The sequence below is a fragment of the Poeciliopsis prolifica genome, unplaced genomic scaffold (assembly GCF_027474105.1).
Source record: "Poeciliopsis prolifica strain line A6 unplaced genomic scaffold, Auburn_PproV2 SCAFFOLD047, whole genome shotgun sequence".
NCBI classification, from domain to species: domain Eukaryota; kingdom Metazoa; phylum Chordata; class Actinopteri; order Cyprinodontiformes; family Poeciliidae; genus Poeciliopsis; species Poeciliopsis prolifica.
Genome location: NW_026562422.1, coordinates 4,313,563 through 4,330,169, shown reverse-complemented (window position 1 = coordinate 4,330,169; position 16,607 = coordinate 4,313,563). Strand labels below are relative to the sequence as shown.

The 16,607-nt window shown below is 41.2% G+C and overlaps 2 protein-coding genes across 5 annotated transcripts; one reads left to right on the top strand and one right to left on the bottom strand.

Annotated features, from left to right (window-relative positions):
- Nucleotides 1-187: 187 nt before the first annotated feature.
- On the top strand, nucleotides 188-6,218 carry slc18b1 (solute carrier family 18 member B1). 2 transcript variants are annotated; one of them, XM_055057193.1, is made up of 14 exons: nucleotides 188-392; nucleotides 585-727; nucleotides 2,463-2,558; nucleotides 2,647-2,720; nucleotides 2,880-3,027; nucleotides 3,836-3,992; nucleotides 4,092-4,228; nucleotides 4,320-4,421; nucleotides 4,498-4,589; nucleotides 5,149-5,244; nucleotides 5,333-5,407; nucleotides 5,486-5,579; nucleotides 5,682-5,728; nucleotides 5,816-6,218. In XM_055057193.1, exons 1-14 carry the CDS (start codon nucleotides 362-364, stop codon nucleotides 5,868-5,870), a joined length of 1,347 nt encoding a protein of 448 aa, XP_054913168.1. In that variant the 5' UTR covers nucleotides 188-361; the 3' UTR covers nucleotides 5,871-6,218. The 2 variants fall into 2 exon arrangements, with proteins under 2 accessions (XP_054913168.1, XP_054913167.1); XM_055057192.1 differs by having other exon boundaries at nucleotides 582-727.
- A 55-nt stretch (nucleotides 6,219-6,273) lies between these two features.
- On the bottom strand, nucleotides 6,274-16,352 carry ahi1 (Abelson helper integration site 1). Of its 3 annotated transcripts, XM_055057189.1 has the most exons (27): nucleotides 16,060-16,352; nucleotides 15,907-15,942; nucleotides 15,600-15,727; nucleotides 15,006-15,511; nucleotides 14,821-14,906; nucleotides 14,535-14,721; nucleotides 14,238-14,430; nucleotides 14,046-14,141; nucleotides 13,768-13,953; nucleotides 13,507-13,647; nucleotides 12,934-13,066; nucleotides 12,664-12,787; nucleotides 12,353-12,582; nucleotides 11,427-11,536; nucleotides 11,230-11,348; nucleotides 10,983-11,113; nucleotides 10,771-10,911; nucleotides 10,135-10,328; nucleotides 9,970-10,015; nucleotides 9,793-9,845; nucleotides 9,049-9,166; nucleotides 8,149-8,198; nucleotides 7,974-8,036; nucleotides 7,721-7,883; nucleotides 7,556-7,632; nucleotides 6,823-6,911; nucleotides 6,274-6,711 (listed from the first exon to the last, which is right to left on the bottom strand). In XM_055057189.1, exons 2-27 carry the CDS (start codon nucleotides 15,914-15,916, stop codon nucleotides 6,549-6,551), a joined length of 3,537 nt encoding a protein of 1,178 aa, XP_054913164.1. In that variant the 5' UTR covers nucleotides 15,917-15,942; nucleotides 16,060-16,352; the 3' UTR covers nucleotides 6,274-6,548. The 3 variants fall into 3 exon arrangements, with proteins under 3 accessions (XP_054913164.1, XP_054913165.1, XP_054913166.1); XM_055057190.1 differs by having other exon boundaries at nucleotides 9,049-9,163; nucleotides 15,907-16,352; XM_055057191.1 differs by lacking the exon at nucleotides 6,823-6,911 and having other exon boundaries at nucleotides 6,619-6,711; nucleotides 15,907-16,352.
- Between the last annotated feature and the right edge of the window lie 255 nt (nucleotides 16,353-16,607).

The window sequence follows — 16,607 nt, the reverse complement described above, 5'->3', positions numbered from 1 at the left end:
AATTTTTCTCATGTTTTGAATTGTTTTTGCTGTTTTTCCATGTTCACTATCCGTATACGTCCTCCATAGCGTGACAAATGCGTTATTATTATTATTGTTGTTGTTATTGTTGTTATTGTTGTTGTTGTTATTGCGCTAACCGGAAGTTGGCTTTTATTTTGAAAAGGTCGAACCTAAAGTCACTGAGGAAGTTTCTCATTTCGGCCCTGGTCGGTCCAGTGTGGGAGTTTGTGTCGTCGCGCTCCGGCAGAAGCGGCGACGATTTAACCTTGTTTTCAGGAAACCCGTTTCGCCTGTTCGTTTGTGTCTCGGCACCTGAAACTACCTTAAGTCTGAAAATAGCTTTAATTAAAAGAGAAAAATGGACGCGCGTGTTGGTTGCCAGCAGCCAGGTGAGTGGAAAGTTTCGTCACTCCGGTAAAATATCCGTCAGATTCCTTCTTGCTGCAAATGAGCGGCAGAGAGCCATCGATTGCTGTGCGATGCTTCTGCTCCTGATGCAAAAGAAGCATGAAGCTGCTCAGACTGGAAAAGTTCCAACTTCAGTATTTCTGTTTCTGTTCCCTTTTATTTCCCCCCAGCAGCAGAAAACTCCTTTCCAGCTGAAACAACAGAACAACCTACCAGAATGACAAGAATACAGATTCTCACTTTAATATCTTTGGCATCTGTTAATTTCAGTTCAATGATCTGCTACTCTATATTAGGCCCCTTTTTCCCCAATGAGGTAAGTTTAAAAAAAAAAGAGATCAGAATGATGGGAAATAAATCTCAAATCTTTTGTTTTTTGTTAAATTAGCCTGCCTGTAAGAGTATTGCTTTACATTTATTAACTTCTGAATTTTGGAAAAAGGTATTAGTTTATGATCTGAAATACATAAACAAGAAAAAAAAAAAAAACTCAACTCTACTGGTAAAAAGTTTGGAAGCAAAATCAGATTTATGCAAATATCACAATGTGTTAGGTACACTTAACTTCAATCACTACAAATACTTTTATTTTGCAAAGAAAAGTTTACCAAAATAGATATTTGGTCTAAAATTAGCAGATATTTAATATTTGCTCGCTTAGACTTTGCGTTCGTCTTGCAAATCTTTTCGGCCAGAGAGATGTTGGAGTAGGGGATGCGGTCGTTTCTCATTGTGAATGACAGAAGAGATGACTTGAACGTCCTCGGTTTCAACTCCTGTGGGATTTAACCGTATTTTATAAGCTTTTCATACAAACAAAACTCCCACAAAATCTTTAGCTGGGTTATTCCATGTTTTTGCTGAAGCCTATGGCTCAAAAATAACTGTCACACCTATACTTAACATTTCTATGTTTAATAGTCAGGATGTCTGAATTTGTGCAGCTGCAGGAGAAATAACTAGATTTTGTTAAAAGTTTATTTTTGTCCCAAATGCTCATATAAATATGAAACCATGGTGTTTTTATTCAGTCATCATACAATAATTGGCTTTTACTGGCTGTTACAAGTCAAAATGAAGAACAGAGTGTTATCATTTGCACTTTGCAGATAGATAATTACAATATTCATTAGTGATTTTGTTGTTTGTTTGAAGATAACTCAGCACAGATAAGACAACAAGGTCACAAGGATCCTTTAAAAACTTCATTGTGGTGCTATCAGTAGTTGATGAGTAGTCGTGTGGTGTGATGTCACTCAGTGGGATGTTGCCTGAAGCAACCGGATGAGTAATTATGAAATTTGTGTTGACAACAAAATCTGAAATTGGGACGACCCAACTTCAAGGAGCCGTTCAGAGTTGAAAAGTTTGGAAAGCTTTTCTATGTTTTTTGTCAAACCGCACCGATTTCAAGTCGTGGACCAGTACGGCTTGCAGCATGCTTCAGAGAGGAGACACTCGTCTTAGGTTTGAAATCATAGCCTTGACTCCTTCTAACACACTTTTTAATCATCAAACGCGCGTCTCTTACTCAATCCATCTCTTTCTTGTCCTTTAAAACTCTCCAGCCCCGGAGGCAATTAGCTTGTCCGTGTGGACAGCTTCTCATTTCAGTCGAGCCTGAAGGTGTCGATTTTGGAGCGGGTGTGTTAGTTAGTGGGGAGTTTGCTTCAAGGTGGAAAGGTCCTCTGGTTCACCAGCATCTACCGGTTTGGTACGCTCGAGGTTCAGTGGCTCAATCTGGTGGACGAGACCAGATCGCTTGAATCTAGACACGGTTAGATCCAGCAGGGCAATCATGCTAGAAACTCACAACAGGACTGGCTTTAAAACCATTTTATGAAGCGCGTAAGTATTTATTTAATTCTGCTTTTAAAAAAAAAAAAAAGTAATTAAAACGCCCCGAATTAATATGCATTAATATTCATTCATGTGGGCGATGTTTTGTTTTGTAGATCTATATGGTGGTTATGCTTTGACGTCCTTTTTTTTTTAAAAAGCTGTTACAGCTGTGAGTTTCTTGGTCACTTTGCATTAATCTTCCCCTGCAGGCTGTAAAGAAGGGAGCCAGTCAGACTGTGGTTGGTCTAATATTTGGGTGCTATGCTGTCTGCAATTTAATAGGTTCTATGGTGATGGGAAGATATGTAAGTATTTGATGGTCTCTCATCAGCACATATGTAATTTTTCAGCTCTCGTCTCTATTTTTTTTTGAATGTATTTATTTTTTTGCAGATTGTCCAGATTGGAGCTAAATTTATGCTAATCGCAGGACTTCTTGTATCGTCGATGTGCACCATCATGTTTGGGTGAGCAACTTTATTAAGTTTGTTGGCCACAGATGTGCTGGTGCAATGAATTAAGACTGAAAAATTGGATCTATTTCACTCATTTAAATGTAAAAGCGAAACACTATATTGCGCTTGAAACGTACCGCCGTTTGATTCGAATCTTTTGTTTCACGGCAGATTCCTGGATCGGGCCCCCGCGGGGGCCCCCTTCATCAGCCTGTGCTTCATAGTGAGGTCCGTCGACGCCGTGGGCTTCGCCGCCGCCATGACCTCCACTTTTGCCATGACGGCGAAAATCTTCCCAAACAATGTGGCGACTGTTTTGGTGAGAGCAGACCTCCTTTGTCTGACCGGTATGCAGCCGAGACGTTAGTCTTGAGAAAACAGAAAGCTAGTTTGAGCTGGTATGTGTTGGTTCATCCCAGACCCATGAGAAACACTTTCCTGCTCTCATTCACTTGTTCTGTGTGTCGGCTAGAAATTCTTTATTTTCCCATGTTGTCATCGTGTTGAAATCTTTTTTTTTTTTTTTTTTGCCAAAAGTGTTTTTGGCCTAATAAAAAGTTGGTGATTTTTTATTTATTTATTTTTTTTTTCAAAATTACAAAAATGGCTTAACCGATCATTTTAGTAAGGTGACCATAGATGGAGTTTTTTTTTCTTTTTATGTCTTTCACTGTTTGTCTCCTTTTCGCTATTGTTCTTTTTTGATGCCAAGCTCAAAACAAAAACAATTTTGTCTTATTACTTCAAACTTCAACGTTCTTTTTATGGGAACATTTTTTATGGGAAAGCACTGCACTATTGTGAGCGACAAGGTGAGAAGGTTCTCAGGTCAGAGAGGAAAAGATGTGGACGAAAAAATAACATCCACGGTGGTGTCTGGAAGAAGTGCATGAACACGGTTCACAGTTTGGATTTTTAACTGTGAACATCTTTGAAAACTGTGCACAACTTTTCCTCCAGATCCAATTTTATTCATTATAAAGTTAATAAAGTTGGATCTGGATAAACCACTCTGTGCTGGTCCTGGCGAAACAGACTTCTTTTTGTGCTTGAAACCCGTCGAAATATGAAGGGAACGTCTGCGGCTCTCTGCATTCTGACTGCTAATCCATACGTTGATTCTTCAGGGAAGCTTGGAGATTTTCACCGGACTCGGGCTCATCCTGGGGCCACCTGTGGGAGGCTGGTTCTACCACTCCTTTGGATACGAAGTCCCATTTTTGCTTCTCGGGTGTCTGCTTCTGATTATTGTTCCTTTCAACATATACGTGTTGCCCTCCATTGGTAGGAGTTTGAATATTCGAAACATTTTTTGTCATTTTGATATTTTCCTTTTTTTTCTGACTTTGAGCTATATTTCTCTTTTTTTTTTTTTAAAATCAGAGGCCGAACCGTCCAAAGACTCATTCTTCAGACTGCTCTTCCATGGAAAAGTCCTGCTGTTATGCTTCGTGATGGGTACACTCAGTGCAGGGCTGGGGTTCATTGATGCCACCTTGTCACTGTTTGCCATGAAAACGGTACGTCGCTTCCTCGATATAAAATCAACTGAACCTTTCATTGCTTGTGCATCGTGCTGATTTTACGATTTCTCTCTTCTGTTCCTCTCAGTTCAATCTCTCATCTGGCTACGTGGGACTAATAATGATCGGTTTATCCTTGCCGTATTGCCTGGCGTCCCCTGTGATTGGTTATTTCACAGATAAGTACCCTGTGAGTGTTAAAGGAGTCAAACATGATCAAGGATGTGCGGCGAGTTGTCATTTTAACTTGAACCGTTGCTGACCAGGGCACAAGGATAGGATTCACAGTGACGGGAGGAGTCATCACCGCTGCTTGTTTCTTTCTGCTCGGTCCAGCGCCTTTCTTTCACATCAAGAGGTGACGGTTTGTTTCAGCAAGTGAATCCGCCAGAAACACTAGAGGGTTGTCATTATTGATGAATCGGGTTATAGGGACAAATTTGAGCTTTTTTGTAAGTTGTTTTTTTTTTTCTGGCCAAGAAAATGGGAATCAATAGAGAACTTGTATTTCAATGAAAAAAAATCAAGAGCAAGATCCCTTTCCTGTTCTGTAGCTATTACAATTATTTGAAGATTCCCTTTCTACAAAATTCTGATTACTTTGTTTTGTTCAAATATTGTGTTTAGTTTAAACTGACTAAAAAATAAATCTGTACAATTAGTCCACAAGTACTTTCATTTTGACAACTTTGGCCTGTAGCAGCGAGGTTGTAACATTACCAGGCTACCTCTTAAAAAACATAAAATTAAAGAATTTTATAAAAATAAACAAAAAAATCCAAAATGAGTAGAATAGATGTTTCAGACTTGTTTTCAGACAAACAATCTTGCTTTGTAATGTTGCTACAGTCACATGTCATTTTTAAGAACAGGCGAGAAACACTTTGTTTCTTAATGTTTTCTTTTTGTTTGTAAAGTCAGTTGTGGTTGCTGGTGTTCATGCTCGGCCTAATTGGATTTTCTCTGGGCATGACTGCAATTCCCACATTCCCTGAGATCATCACATGTGCACAGTGAGTTTCTCCTCCGCATGTTGACATCTTGTTCAGACACACATGACGCGTAGTGTTTCTTTTCTCCTCCATGCTCTTTCATTTGCAGTGAACAAGGGTTTGAAGAGGGACTGAGCACTCTCGGAATGGTGTCTGGTTTGTTCGGTGCGTTTTGGTCCATAGGGTGAGTCCAGAACCAGTTTCCTCCGCTTGCGTTCGATTGTTCGGGGTTTAAACGTTAACCGGGTCGTTTGTTCCGAAGGATGTTTTACGGTCCTATAGTGGGCGGCCTCATCACGCAGCGCCTGAACTTTGAATGGGCGGCGACGGTCCAGGGTGCCACGGGACTCTTAGCTGTAAGTAGTTATTATCTCAAAAGATTATTAATGAGTGACCATGTTATAGACAGAAAAAATGACAAACTCTTAATACTGTGAGTAATGTTCTTCTCTTGTTAGGCCTTACTTCTCCTGGTTTACGCTCTCTGTAAGAGAAATCAGCAAAGGTAATCATAAATCCCAAATTAGACGTCATTTTCTAAGTTATCGAGCTGGAGCCGCTGCGTATTCACTCATTTCTGTTTGAATTTTAGGCTGCAAGAAGATAACCAACCATCCGATGAAAACACGCCTCTCCTAAACGGATGAATCCCTCCGCCTGACATTAAAGGGAACAGCAGTGATTCTTCTCGACACAAGGGAAAGCTTTTGTTGCGTTGTTCTTGCAACGGAATTGTAACGTTTCCAGCGTTCGTTTTTTATCTGGTGCTGCAGCGTACAGACAACACAACACGGCACAAGCTTCCAAGTGATTCATCCTGAAAGGAGAGCGGCGCTCTGGAAAACACGCAGAAATCAAAGCGTCCGCCTCGTTGGTACCGAGATCTTTTGGTGTTGGCGGTCTTAACATTCTGCAGCACACGTCAGGATCTAGGATTCAGGATCTTTATCTTGTTTCACTTTCCTGGTTGTTTATTAAATTTATTCTGAACTATTCTAATGATTTAGTGGAATCATTCTGCAAATGAGCTTGAGGTTTTATTACAAAATGATTGCGTTTTAAAAGTGATTACAGAATTACATGTTTTTCCAAAGTGTATGAAAGTTATATATATCTAAATCTTTACAATGAAATAACATTTTAAGTTATTCAGTATTTATTTATATATATATTTATAAATAAAGCAGCAAGAAAAATGGCATTTCTAAATGTATACAAAAGAAACAAAAATATAAATTTTGAACAATATACATAAATATACTTTAAAAATACAAATGGAAAAAAAAAAGAAGAAAAAAAGCCAGACTTGTGTTTTAAAGAGTTCATTAATCAGGCTGAAAGGCACGGTTGGCCTGGCCTGTCGGCCTCTTTGGTAGAGGTCTGGGGGGCGGCCTGCCTTTCCTCGCCGACCCCGACGCTTCCACCTCTGGGAAATTGGTCTGAGTCGCAGCTACTCCCGGCTTTTTCACCTTCCTCCTCCTTCTAGTTCTGAAAGGAAACACTCAGACTTTACTCCCTTTTGTTGTTCCACAGTGTACCTGCTAAAAAGAGATCAAGCCTGGTGAATTTAGGAGGATTTAAGCAAAGCACGCCTCTTACTTGGCATCAGTCAGCTCAGGGTCAGTGTCCGAAAAAGTTGCCTCAGAGAGAAACCGCAGTTCCCCAGAAGAATTGACAGCAGCAGACACCTTGAAACGTGAGTTTGGAAAAGAGAAAAACGGGTAACGAAGAGGGACAGGAAAAGATACCAAAACACCAATCAGTTTCCACAAGAAACCCAACAGACGTACCGTCATCATGCAGTTTCACGAAGCAAAAAACCCACACAGCTAAACATGTTTCTTACAGAGGGAGCTAATAAATGCTAACAAGATTTCTTAAACAACTTTGTACATATGTCCAGGCTGCAATAAGTTGGCAGGAAGCTGTAAAATGATTGTTGCACTATATACCAATTCTCTGCTTTAAGTAACTCTGATAAGCTTTGTTGGCAGAAATACACAGCAAGGGTCAAAGTCTCAGTAAACTGTGATAATTCAGGACAGTAAAACAAACTTAAATTATCACAGAGTGAATGAAGAAGAGGAAGAGAAACTCAGTCTGTTCTTAAAATACTCTCAGATTCTTAGGATTGTTGACATTTTGCCGCCAATAATCTGTACGAGGGATTAAAATACCATCTGAACGTCTGGGATTTTTTTTACATTTTGTCTTTAGGCCTCCACTAATGCAGCAGAGAAAAGAAAACATCTATTACACACGTGAACAAAATCTCTTCTTTAGTTGAGACAAAGTCCCCCATTCAGCTGGTTTTATTAACCTGGCTTCTTACCCGTGTGGGTGTGAGCCTCTCCACGTGCCTTTCCAGCGAAGTTGGGTCTCTCTCTGTAGAGTCGTCACTAAACTCACCTACAACAATAACATTGTTTTTTTTTAACAAAACCTGCAAACTCCATTACGTAATACAATAATACCCCCCAAAACGTGGGCCTCTTACTCCGATCGATTACGTAAGAAGCGAGAAAATATCCTTGCAGCCCGTTGACCAGGCGTCCGAACCACCAGGTGTCATTGTCTTTGTACAGTACTTGGATGACGTCGCCGCGCCGGATGGTCAGTTCATCGGATCGATTCGCTTCGTAGTTATAGATGGAAACGACCTACGGAAGAGATCCCCATGATGAAATGGGTTATAGAGCAGAAACGGACGGAGGGATGGCAGCGAGTTCAGTATTACGGTGAAAACTCACTATTTGTTGAACACGGGCAGAATCCGGATCATAAAAACCTGAAGAGGTTTGGTCAGGGAGTGACTATGGTAGAGAGAAAAAACAAAACAAAAAACATTACATTAAACCTGTGAATGCATTTCATTTTTTTGCTGACAGCCCTTGACCAAAAAGAAATAACCTCAGAAAGTCTTACTCTGTGTAGTTTAAGAGATGAGGCTCCTTTCATCCTTTGACTGATGCCTCCTGGAAACATAAAAAAGTGACTTTGAAACGTGACATAACTCAATAAGTTGTTTATGCTCCTTTTACTCAGAGTGTTAAGATCAACCAAGTCATCTAGAACCATTAGGTACACGACTGCAAATCTGGAAAACCTCATTTCAGCTGTAAATGAGGTTCATACTGGTGAGATTTTTTTTTCTCTGATGTTCTGTAATTCATACCAACCGCAGGTATCACTTTGGACAACTAGCATGTGTGCGATTTGGAGGTGTGTCGCTCTGTATCCTACCGGGGGAATCCAGAAAAAACCAATCTCTTTGTAGACAGGTTTTGATCGCAGTGTTGTGAGGACAGTGGGACATTCAATCCAAAAGCTTAGTGACATAGTTTTGGTGCAGTTGCTGGATGCAATATTGTGCATCCAGCAACAACATCACAGTAAATGAAAGCAACGCCAGCCTAGTGTTGACCTGATTAGGTTGTGACTTTGGCTTCAGGCCAGAATGGCTGGCCCTTCTACAAATTCTCTTGAGGACCAGTCCATGCCGGTGTGCCGGCCAGGTTTTTTATTTATTTATTTTTTATTGTTTCTTCTTGATTAAACCATAAAAACATATAATGACATATTGAAGCCATGGAAGTTCAGTGCAAGCTCAAAGCAGTCGGGGTACTCATTATTCTCAGCAGGAACAACATGCAGTCATGGAGATTTCTCCTTAACATGCAGAACCTCCACACTACGAAGTTCTTGCTGTTTTTTTTTTTTTTAAGTCACAGTAATAATAATAAGTAGTAAGTAGTCCTTTGTGAAAGGGGTCTTACTTGTGAGCTGAAGCGTAATGCTGCTTTTTGAACTGAACAAGACACTCACGGCTTTGTGTGCTCAGGACTGCCTGGGGTATTAGCTGGTCCGCCAAAGACCCAGAGAGCTGCAGCTTGGAGTGGGGCGACAGCAGAGACGGAGGAGGTAGTGATGCATTTAATCCCTTCTGGGCGGGGGGAGGAAAGCGCGGTGTTGATTTGCGAAGCAAAGAAATGTATTTCACAATAGCAGCCATTTGCCTTGACGAACACAAGTACAGCTCAGAAAAATGTGAACGTCTTAAAAACATCTATGTTGCCGTTTCTCCTCTCGAAACGTAAAATGAATATGGATTTATTACGCATAGTGAAACATTTCAAGTATTTAATTTGTTGTCAATTTGATGATTATTAATTACATACATGTTTTTGAGACACAAAATTTGGGGCTTTTATTAGCCGTCGTCAAAATTAGAAAGAAAATACATAATGTGAGTTTTATCCTTTGAAATGACATCTAGGAATACATTTGTACAATATAAATGTGGTGAGCTGCACTCGTGGCAAAATCTATGGCAAAATAACTTACTTTTTAAAATGCATTTTATCTTTAAAAAAAAAATGCCTAAAGCTATTTAGGTACAAATTATAGAAAATAAGATATTTTAAGTATCAGTGAAAACAAATCTCCCCACCACAGATATTTGACAAAAGCTAAATCTGATTAATTTTTCTTTTCAGCATTTAAACCACCAGGTGGCAGCAAAAATGCGTTTCCAAAATAAAGGTAAAGGCACACGAATATAAAACTCACTGTGGCAACATCAGACGTAAAGCTCCTGGCTGCGTGAGTCGTGCCTGTTTTGTCTGCAAAGATAGTCAAACGATATATATGTATATATATACTCTGCACGTAAATTAAAAAAAAAACAAACATATATGATGCAATTAATTTGGTATTTTTAAGTAAAGTTATTTTCATATTTACAACCTTGATCGACACCGAGCCCAACAGCTGAGTTCCTTCGATATGGTTCCTACATGCAGCCCGAAGACAGGAGATGTTACTGACACGGTTAACAACAGTGAGCAGTGATTGACATCTAGAAGGTCTAAACATTTAGACTCAGATCTGTTAGAAAAGACAATTTCTTACAAGAACCGACTCCAGATGGTCTTTAACACACTGCATTTTCAGGTCAAATCTGGCCAACTGGCCAAACTGGTCCATGGTGGAAAAAGTCGGTGTGTCCTGCGGCACCACGGGGTCGGGAGCGTTCTGGACGGGTTTAGCGTCCAGAGACGCTGATCTGCTCAATTCCAGATTGTTGCACATCTCCAGCTGGGACACTGTGGGACGGGATCGACACAACGAATGGCGATCATTCAATACAGCAGCTGATTTCAACTGTTCACGGTGTCCTTTTCAGCTCTCTGCACGCTTTGTCACTTTACAGCCACGAATGGCAGTGCATTTTTATTATTTGATGCGATTAATCAAATACAAGGACGACCAATTGTCTGCAGAAATCAGCTGATCAGTAAATAAGTGTCCACCACCTTCTGCGAAGCCCTAAACTTTCTTCAAATTTTACAAAACTGGTGTCAACTATAAAGTCTTAAAAGAAATGCAAACATTTTAAAAAGACTTAAAAAAAGCCTGGTGGCCCACCAGGCTAATAACACACTGGGTGAAACCCTTAGGTTGCAATATGGCAAAATGTTTATGGACAGTGTGGAAATAAAATCTAATTCAATTTGCAGATCATTTCTCCGTGACACAAACACGAACCTTTTTGGTCATACAGGTACACGTGCACCGGCTGGCTCTGACCGAACGCACAGAAAGCCACCATGTTCTCATGCGGATGGAAGGAGACGCCGTGGAGAGCGCTGCGGTAACACAGCTCCGAGTACACTGCAACCTGGTCTCCTGGGAAAGCAGTGCAGTGATTAGAGGAACAATGCAGATTACGTGCAATGAGTCAACGGTTTCGTTTTTACCTGTGTCGGTATTCCAGACATATCCTATCCCATCCTCACTACCAGAGAAGATGAAATTCCCACACGGAGTGAAAGTGCTATAAATTCTCTCTCTGTAGTTTGTTGCACCGGTGTACTTCTTTATAGCCAAGCTGAAATAATTTTTTTTTTTAAAAAGCCAGAAAATTATCCAAAAAGTTAAATAAACACCCTAGATAAGAAATGGCCGCATGTCTTCCGTGATCTCAGATTGTCTTTGGTCACTTACATCCTCAAATCCATCATCCTGAGAACGCTGTCTTTGGCATGGATGAGCAGACACCGCCCATTCGGGTGGAGCTGCAGCATGTTGATAGGGATGCCCCTGAGGTCGCTCTCGTCAATTTTCTGCCAAGAGCCAAACAGAACCGTGAACAATCTACGCCACGCAGTGTCGTCTTTTACCATGAAGTCAGTTTCTGATACCATCTCTATCGACCAGTGCTGGCATGGATGTTGGCGTTGTTTGCTGCCGTTCACTGAAGTTTTCCACACATTGATGATGCCCGTGTTGTCGGCGGAGAACATTCTTCTTCCTGTTTACATTGAGTGCAAAAGAGATTATCATAAATAGAGCTAAGATCACTAACTCCCTCACCTGGTAAAGATGTGCTAAAACATTTAAACAAATTCACATTTTAAGCACAGTGAAACAAGTTTTTTACTGAACACTGGAGAAAAGTTAAAAAATGTCTGGAGACAAAAATTGACATGTTTGACTAACATAGCTCTTACATCTTACACTTTGACATTTTATTTGTTTTATTTCCTCTAAAGTTTAATTGCGTGTGCTTAACGTTTACAATGTGAGCTCTGGAAATTGACGACAACGTTGCCGTTTGGTCACACAATTTTGTCTTTTAAGGCTAATCTCTGATTCTGAAAGTGTGCAAAGTTTCCAAAGAGATGTAAAAAAGATGAATAAAAAAATGTCACTTATTCTTTTAGAGTCATTCTTTTGTGGAAATTCGCTGCAATTACTCCGTCAAGAAACGGACAAATTGCTTAAACCTTCATTTGTTGTTGTTTCTATGTTCATAGTTCTTCATTACTTTTTGGGGAAGAAGTGCAGAAGGTCCAAAGAGCCGCAAGATGAAAACCAATGTAATAAACATTAATAACTTTCAAGTGCTCAAAGTTCAAGGGAACTTTAGCAAGAAGCATTACATTACTACAGCAGGATAATCAATAAAACATAGGACTAATCTACATATTCAACCAGAAGGTTGGGCTTCTCCACGTTTTTCCAGCACTACATTATTCTACTGGAATAAGGGAAAGTTCATTTTTCCACATCTTTACCCAGGGGGTCAACAAGTCTCTGTCCGAGTCGTTCGTGAGTTCAGAGGTACCTTCGAAATCGAAGCACACTGAGTTGACGAAGCTTTTGTGCGCCTCGAACTCCTGCAGCATCTGGCCGTTCACATCGTCCACGTCAAGCCTCCAGACTCTTATGAGGCAGTCGTAGCTCCCGGTCACCACCAGGTTCTGGGCCCCGGGATGGTACTGAGCGCAGTACACGAAGGACGGGTGAGGCAGCACCTTCTGAGCGTTTTCCAGAAGCCTTTCCACGTCCCACTCTCTGAGAAAGAAGAGGACGCACTGGCAGCCGTCCGTCCGTCGCCTTCAGCGACTTCATTTACGTCCGAAACAGAAGACCTACCTGACGGTTCCATCCGAGGAGGCGGACAGCAGGACCCTGTCATCGTTGGACCAGCAGAGATCATACACAATTTTCAGATGACCGTTGAAAGCAGCCAGCACTATCCCAGAAGGAATCTCATACACTGGAAGGAAGAAATAAATGAAAATGTCTTCTTTCACAGTCTGATGAGACTTGATTTTTTTTTCTCACAGATCTGAAAAAAAGACCAAGTTAATTGACTCGAGGAAGCTGAACACAGCAGCTGTGTAGAAGCGAGGCGCTGCTTACCAACAACAGGGAAAGCGTCTCTGTCAGCACAAGCAGCCGCCAGCCTGGTTCCAGAGTGAGAAAACAGGACGGTGAAGCAGCCCATCCTCCCGCCACGGAAAGCTAAACCGTGCTTGTTGGGAATCCGGCAGATCTACCACAGAGGATGTTTAGTGAGCTTTTAACTTTGATTCTTGGACGTCAGACAAGCTGAAAAACACTTCCAATAGTGTTTTTGTCCAAATCCAGTGCCATTGATATGCTGCAAATAGTAATTTGTATGAAATGTTTGAAAAAAACAAAACAAAAAAAACCCCCAACAAATATGATTTTCTTCTCCTTTTGAATTACAAGGCCGCTTTATGCTGGTCTGTCTACTAAAACTTAACTAAACGCAGTTGAAGACGATGGATGTAAAATGACCAGATCTGAAAAAATGCGAGCATTTTAGCAAGACGCTATAAAACGGCGCAGGTTTTACATGACGAGTCGTTGTCAAGGAAGTTCAGGGAGATACGTTTACTGTACCTTAAAGAGAAGTTTAGAAAGCTTTTCCGCTTTTCATTAAAATGACAAACGTCAGCATGCGGCTACCTGTCCTGGCAGTCGGTTCCACCTCAGGACGGGCTGCCTGCTCAGACTGGGTTCTGTCTTGCTGGGTTCGTTTTGCAGGTCACTATAGGTGGTGCCTCTCTCCTCCTGTAAGGCCATCATAGAGCTCATACCGGGGTCCACCTAACAAACAAACAAACAAACAAAAAACAACCAAAGCTTTGCTCAAATAAGTATCAAACACTCCAAAGAAAGAAGCAAACAAAGAACTAAAAGTTACAGAGGTCATTTTTTAACACTTACACACTCTGGAGGTTTAATCCCTTTCACAGTGACATAGAGAGTGGATGCATATTTGGTTCTTGGGTACTTCCTCCACCACTCAAACACCTCTATGGTTTCCGGCTGCCTCTTGGCCCGAGGCGGAGGGCAGAAGAGCTGGAGGCGAAGTTTGCTCTCGATATTCAGAATCCCGTTTGCACCAACAAGCTGGAGGATCGGAGGAAAATCAAAAGATGTCTCCATGTGTACACCAGTGTCAAAACGATTCATGTCAACTTTTAAGGACCGAACATTTTTACCTTCAGAAACGCCCACGCAATCTTTCGGAAGCCTCGCTCATGCTTGTCTGCGTCAAAGTTGGCTTTCGCCTCCTCCACAGTCATGAAGTCAAGGATCTTGAAATTAAAACGAAAAACATAAACTAGCATAAAATGATATTTTAAAAAAATGACAGCAGAAAAGGTAAGTTAGGGTAAGAAATGATCTCTTACTTCAAAGAAGAGTATAACTCTGGGGGCTGATTCAATCTGCTGAAGGAAGTAACCAAAGCGTTCGTTGAATAGGATCTGCTCCTGCCACTCGGGGATGATGGATTTGTTCTTCCTGAAGTCAAATGGATGCGTAATGATTGGCAGAATGTGGCTGACATTCTCTTGTTCGTACAATGAAGAGACGGGCCGTTGACTAAAGGAACGAAGAACGATTGTAAGTTATGCAAATGAACAGAAACGGGAAAGAGTGAAATAAGCTCCAACACAAAATGGAACTGAAGTTCGGTTTTCTCTCACCAGTTCTCTTTCGTCACGTACTTCCCGGTGATTTCATCAACAACGTGGATCTTCACCATGGGGTTTGAGATCAGCAAGTCCGTCTTGAGGCGGTCGGTTCTGTGGACGAACACTCCCAGAACGAGGCCGTCGTCACACGTCTGCTTCACTGATTCCTCCGGCTCGGCGTCGCTCTCCTCTTTGACGACTGAAAAACGGAAAAGAGCGAAACAGAAGCTCCATCGGAACCAACATATTTTATATTTGGGTTGCATTGAGTAGCTCCACACAATCAAACATCACTCACCATGCTTTTTTTTCTTCTTCTTCTTTCCCTTCGATTCTGTTTCAGGTTCAGCGTCAACCTCTCGCTCCACGTCCTCGTCTGGATCTCTGACGGTGGAAATGACCGATTTCAAAATTATGCCTAAACTGTGATTATTTTTTCCTCTTTTAGATCAAAAAAAAATTTGACATTGTAAAAATACACACCCTGCATCTGAGTCAGTGGCAACAGATTTCATCTTCTTCTTTTTCTTTTTCCCCATGTTGTTATTCAGGCTAGCGTTTTGCCAAACAACGCTGTCGTCCTCCTCCTTGACCCTCGTTTTCTTCGTGGTCCTCTCTTCTTCCTGTGCTATCTGCAGCTGGTACTCGTGCAGCAGCTCATCGTCTCGATCCGCCACTTGGCTCTCTGTTGTAACCTTTGTGCCGTCTTTGCTTTTTCCTTTCTTGCTCCTCCTTTTCGGTCCCTTTCCACCTCCAGTCTCTTCTCCATCTACGGCAAGTTCCGGGTCCGTATCCCTTCGAATGTCGCTGGTGTTGTCCTTAAGTGCAGGTAGGGGAGGGAGGTTCCTCGTGCTTTTCTTCTTTGCTTTAGATGTTTTGCTGCTGTTGTAACTTGGGTTGTCCTCTTCAGGACTGCGCGTGTTTTGCAAAACTGTCTCATCTTCTTCCGTGTCGTTTTCAAGGTTTGGTTTTTTCCTCAGATTCTGAAGCTGAGAAGATAGAAAGAAAGCAATAACATGTCTGTAATCACAGTTGTCCTCAAATGAGTTCCTAACCACTGGAACGTAAAACACCTACCACAATAGTTTCCTTTGCTTCAGCTGCGTCAGTGTTTTTCTTCTTTGACTTTTTCTTTTCCGATTCCGTATACTTCTTGAAAATTTCATTAAATCTTTCCCGGGTCTTTGCTCGCTCTTCACTCGCACCTGGAAGCGTTTATATGATCATTTGTGTCGTTTCCTCCTGCTTCTTTGGAATCACCTAAATAACTGTGCAACAACTAAACCAAAACACTTGGCATGCCAATCCCCAACTCTAACTTTTACCCCAGTTTTGTCTTTTGTTTGTGAAACATTCTTTATTTTCCAAAATGAAAACAACTCACCTACTGGCATTCTTCCACACTGTGCTGTTTCTCATTCTTGGTAGAAAGAGAAAAATAATCATAAAAGAAAGTCTTATTTTACAAAAAATGCTAAGAATGATGTGCGCATTTTTAATTTTCACTCCAAAGTAAACACAGGGGAAAGTGTCTTACGTTTTATTCAGTATGTTAAGCTGAAGTATACAAAACAACAACAAAAAGGACACCAGATTAAGGTTAGCTAAACAATCGGCTAGTCGGACAAGAGCTAACTCGCTAACTCCCACTGCCACAGTGACAGACAAATATTTACGGTCTATAAGAAAACGTTTAAGGCTTAAAGAAGTACTAAGCTCCACATAATTTCGTTTAAAAACGGCGTGTGAGTTAACTACACCGGTAGCGATACTTATATCGGTGCGCACAAGGTGCTCCGGCTTCACCGACGACGCCGTAATGGTTTCCAAGTCAACAAGGCTGAACGTCAGGGCGGAGCGAGCGAATCAGAAGGAACGGGCGAACGACGTCATTACGCATTGAGCGTAACGCTGAAACGGGGCCGAGAACGATGCATACATCGTTCTCTGGTTCCGCCGCCGCCAATGCTTGGACAACCACACCTAGTCAGAGCAAACTGAACTACAATGATAAATCGTTAAATTATGTTACTTAATGCTTCAGTAAGGGTCAGAAAGTTATTTTCAAAAATATTATTTAAAGTT

Coding starts and splice junctions, on each gene's coding strand:
- slc18b1 (XM_055057192.1), top strand. CDS start 362: ATGGACGCGCGTGTTGGTTGCCAGCAGCCAG. Junction 4,422..4,497: donor ATTTCACAGATAAGTACCCT/GTGAGTGTTAAA, acceptor GTTGCTGACCAG/GGCACAAGGATAGGATTCAC. Junction 5,729..5,815: donor TGTAAGAGAAATCAGCAAAG/GTAATCATAAAT, acceptor TTTGAATTTTAG/GCTGCAAGAAGATAACCAAC.
- ahi1 (XM_055057189.1), bottom strand. Junction 9,167..9,792: donor TTACGTCTGATGTTGCCACA/GTGAGTTTTATA, acceptor CCCCCCGCCCAG/AAGGGATTAAATGCATCACT. Junction 7,633..7,720: donor TTCTTACGTAATCGATCGGA/GTAAGAGGCCCA, acceptor TTATTGTTGTAG/GTGAGTTTAGTGACGACTCT.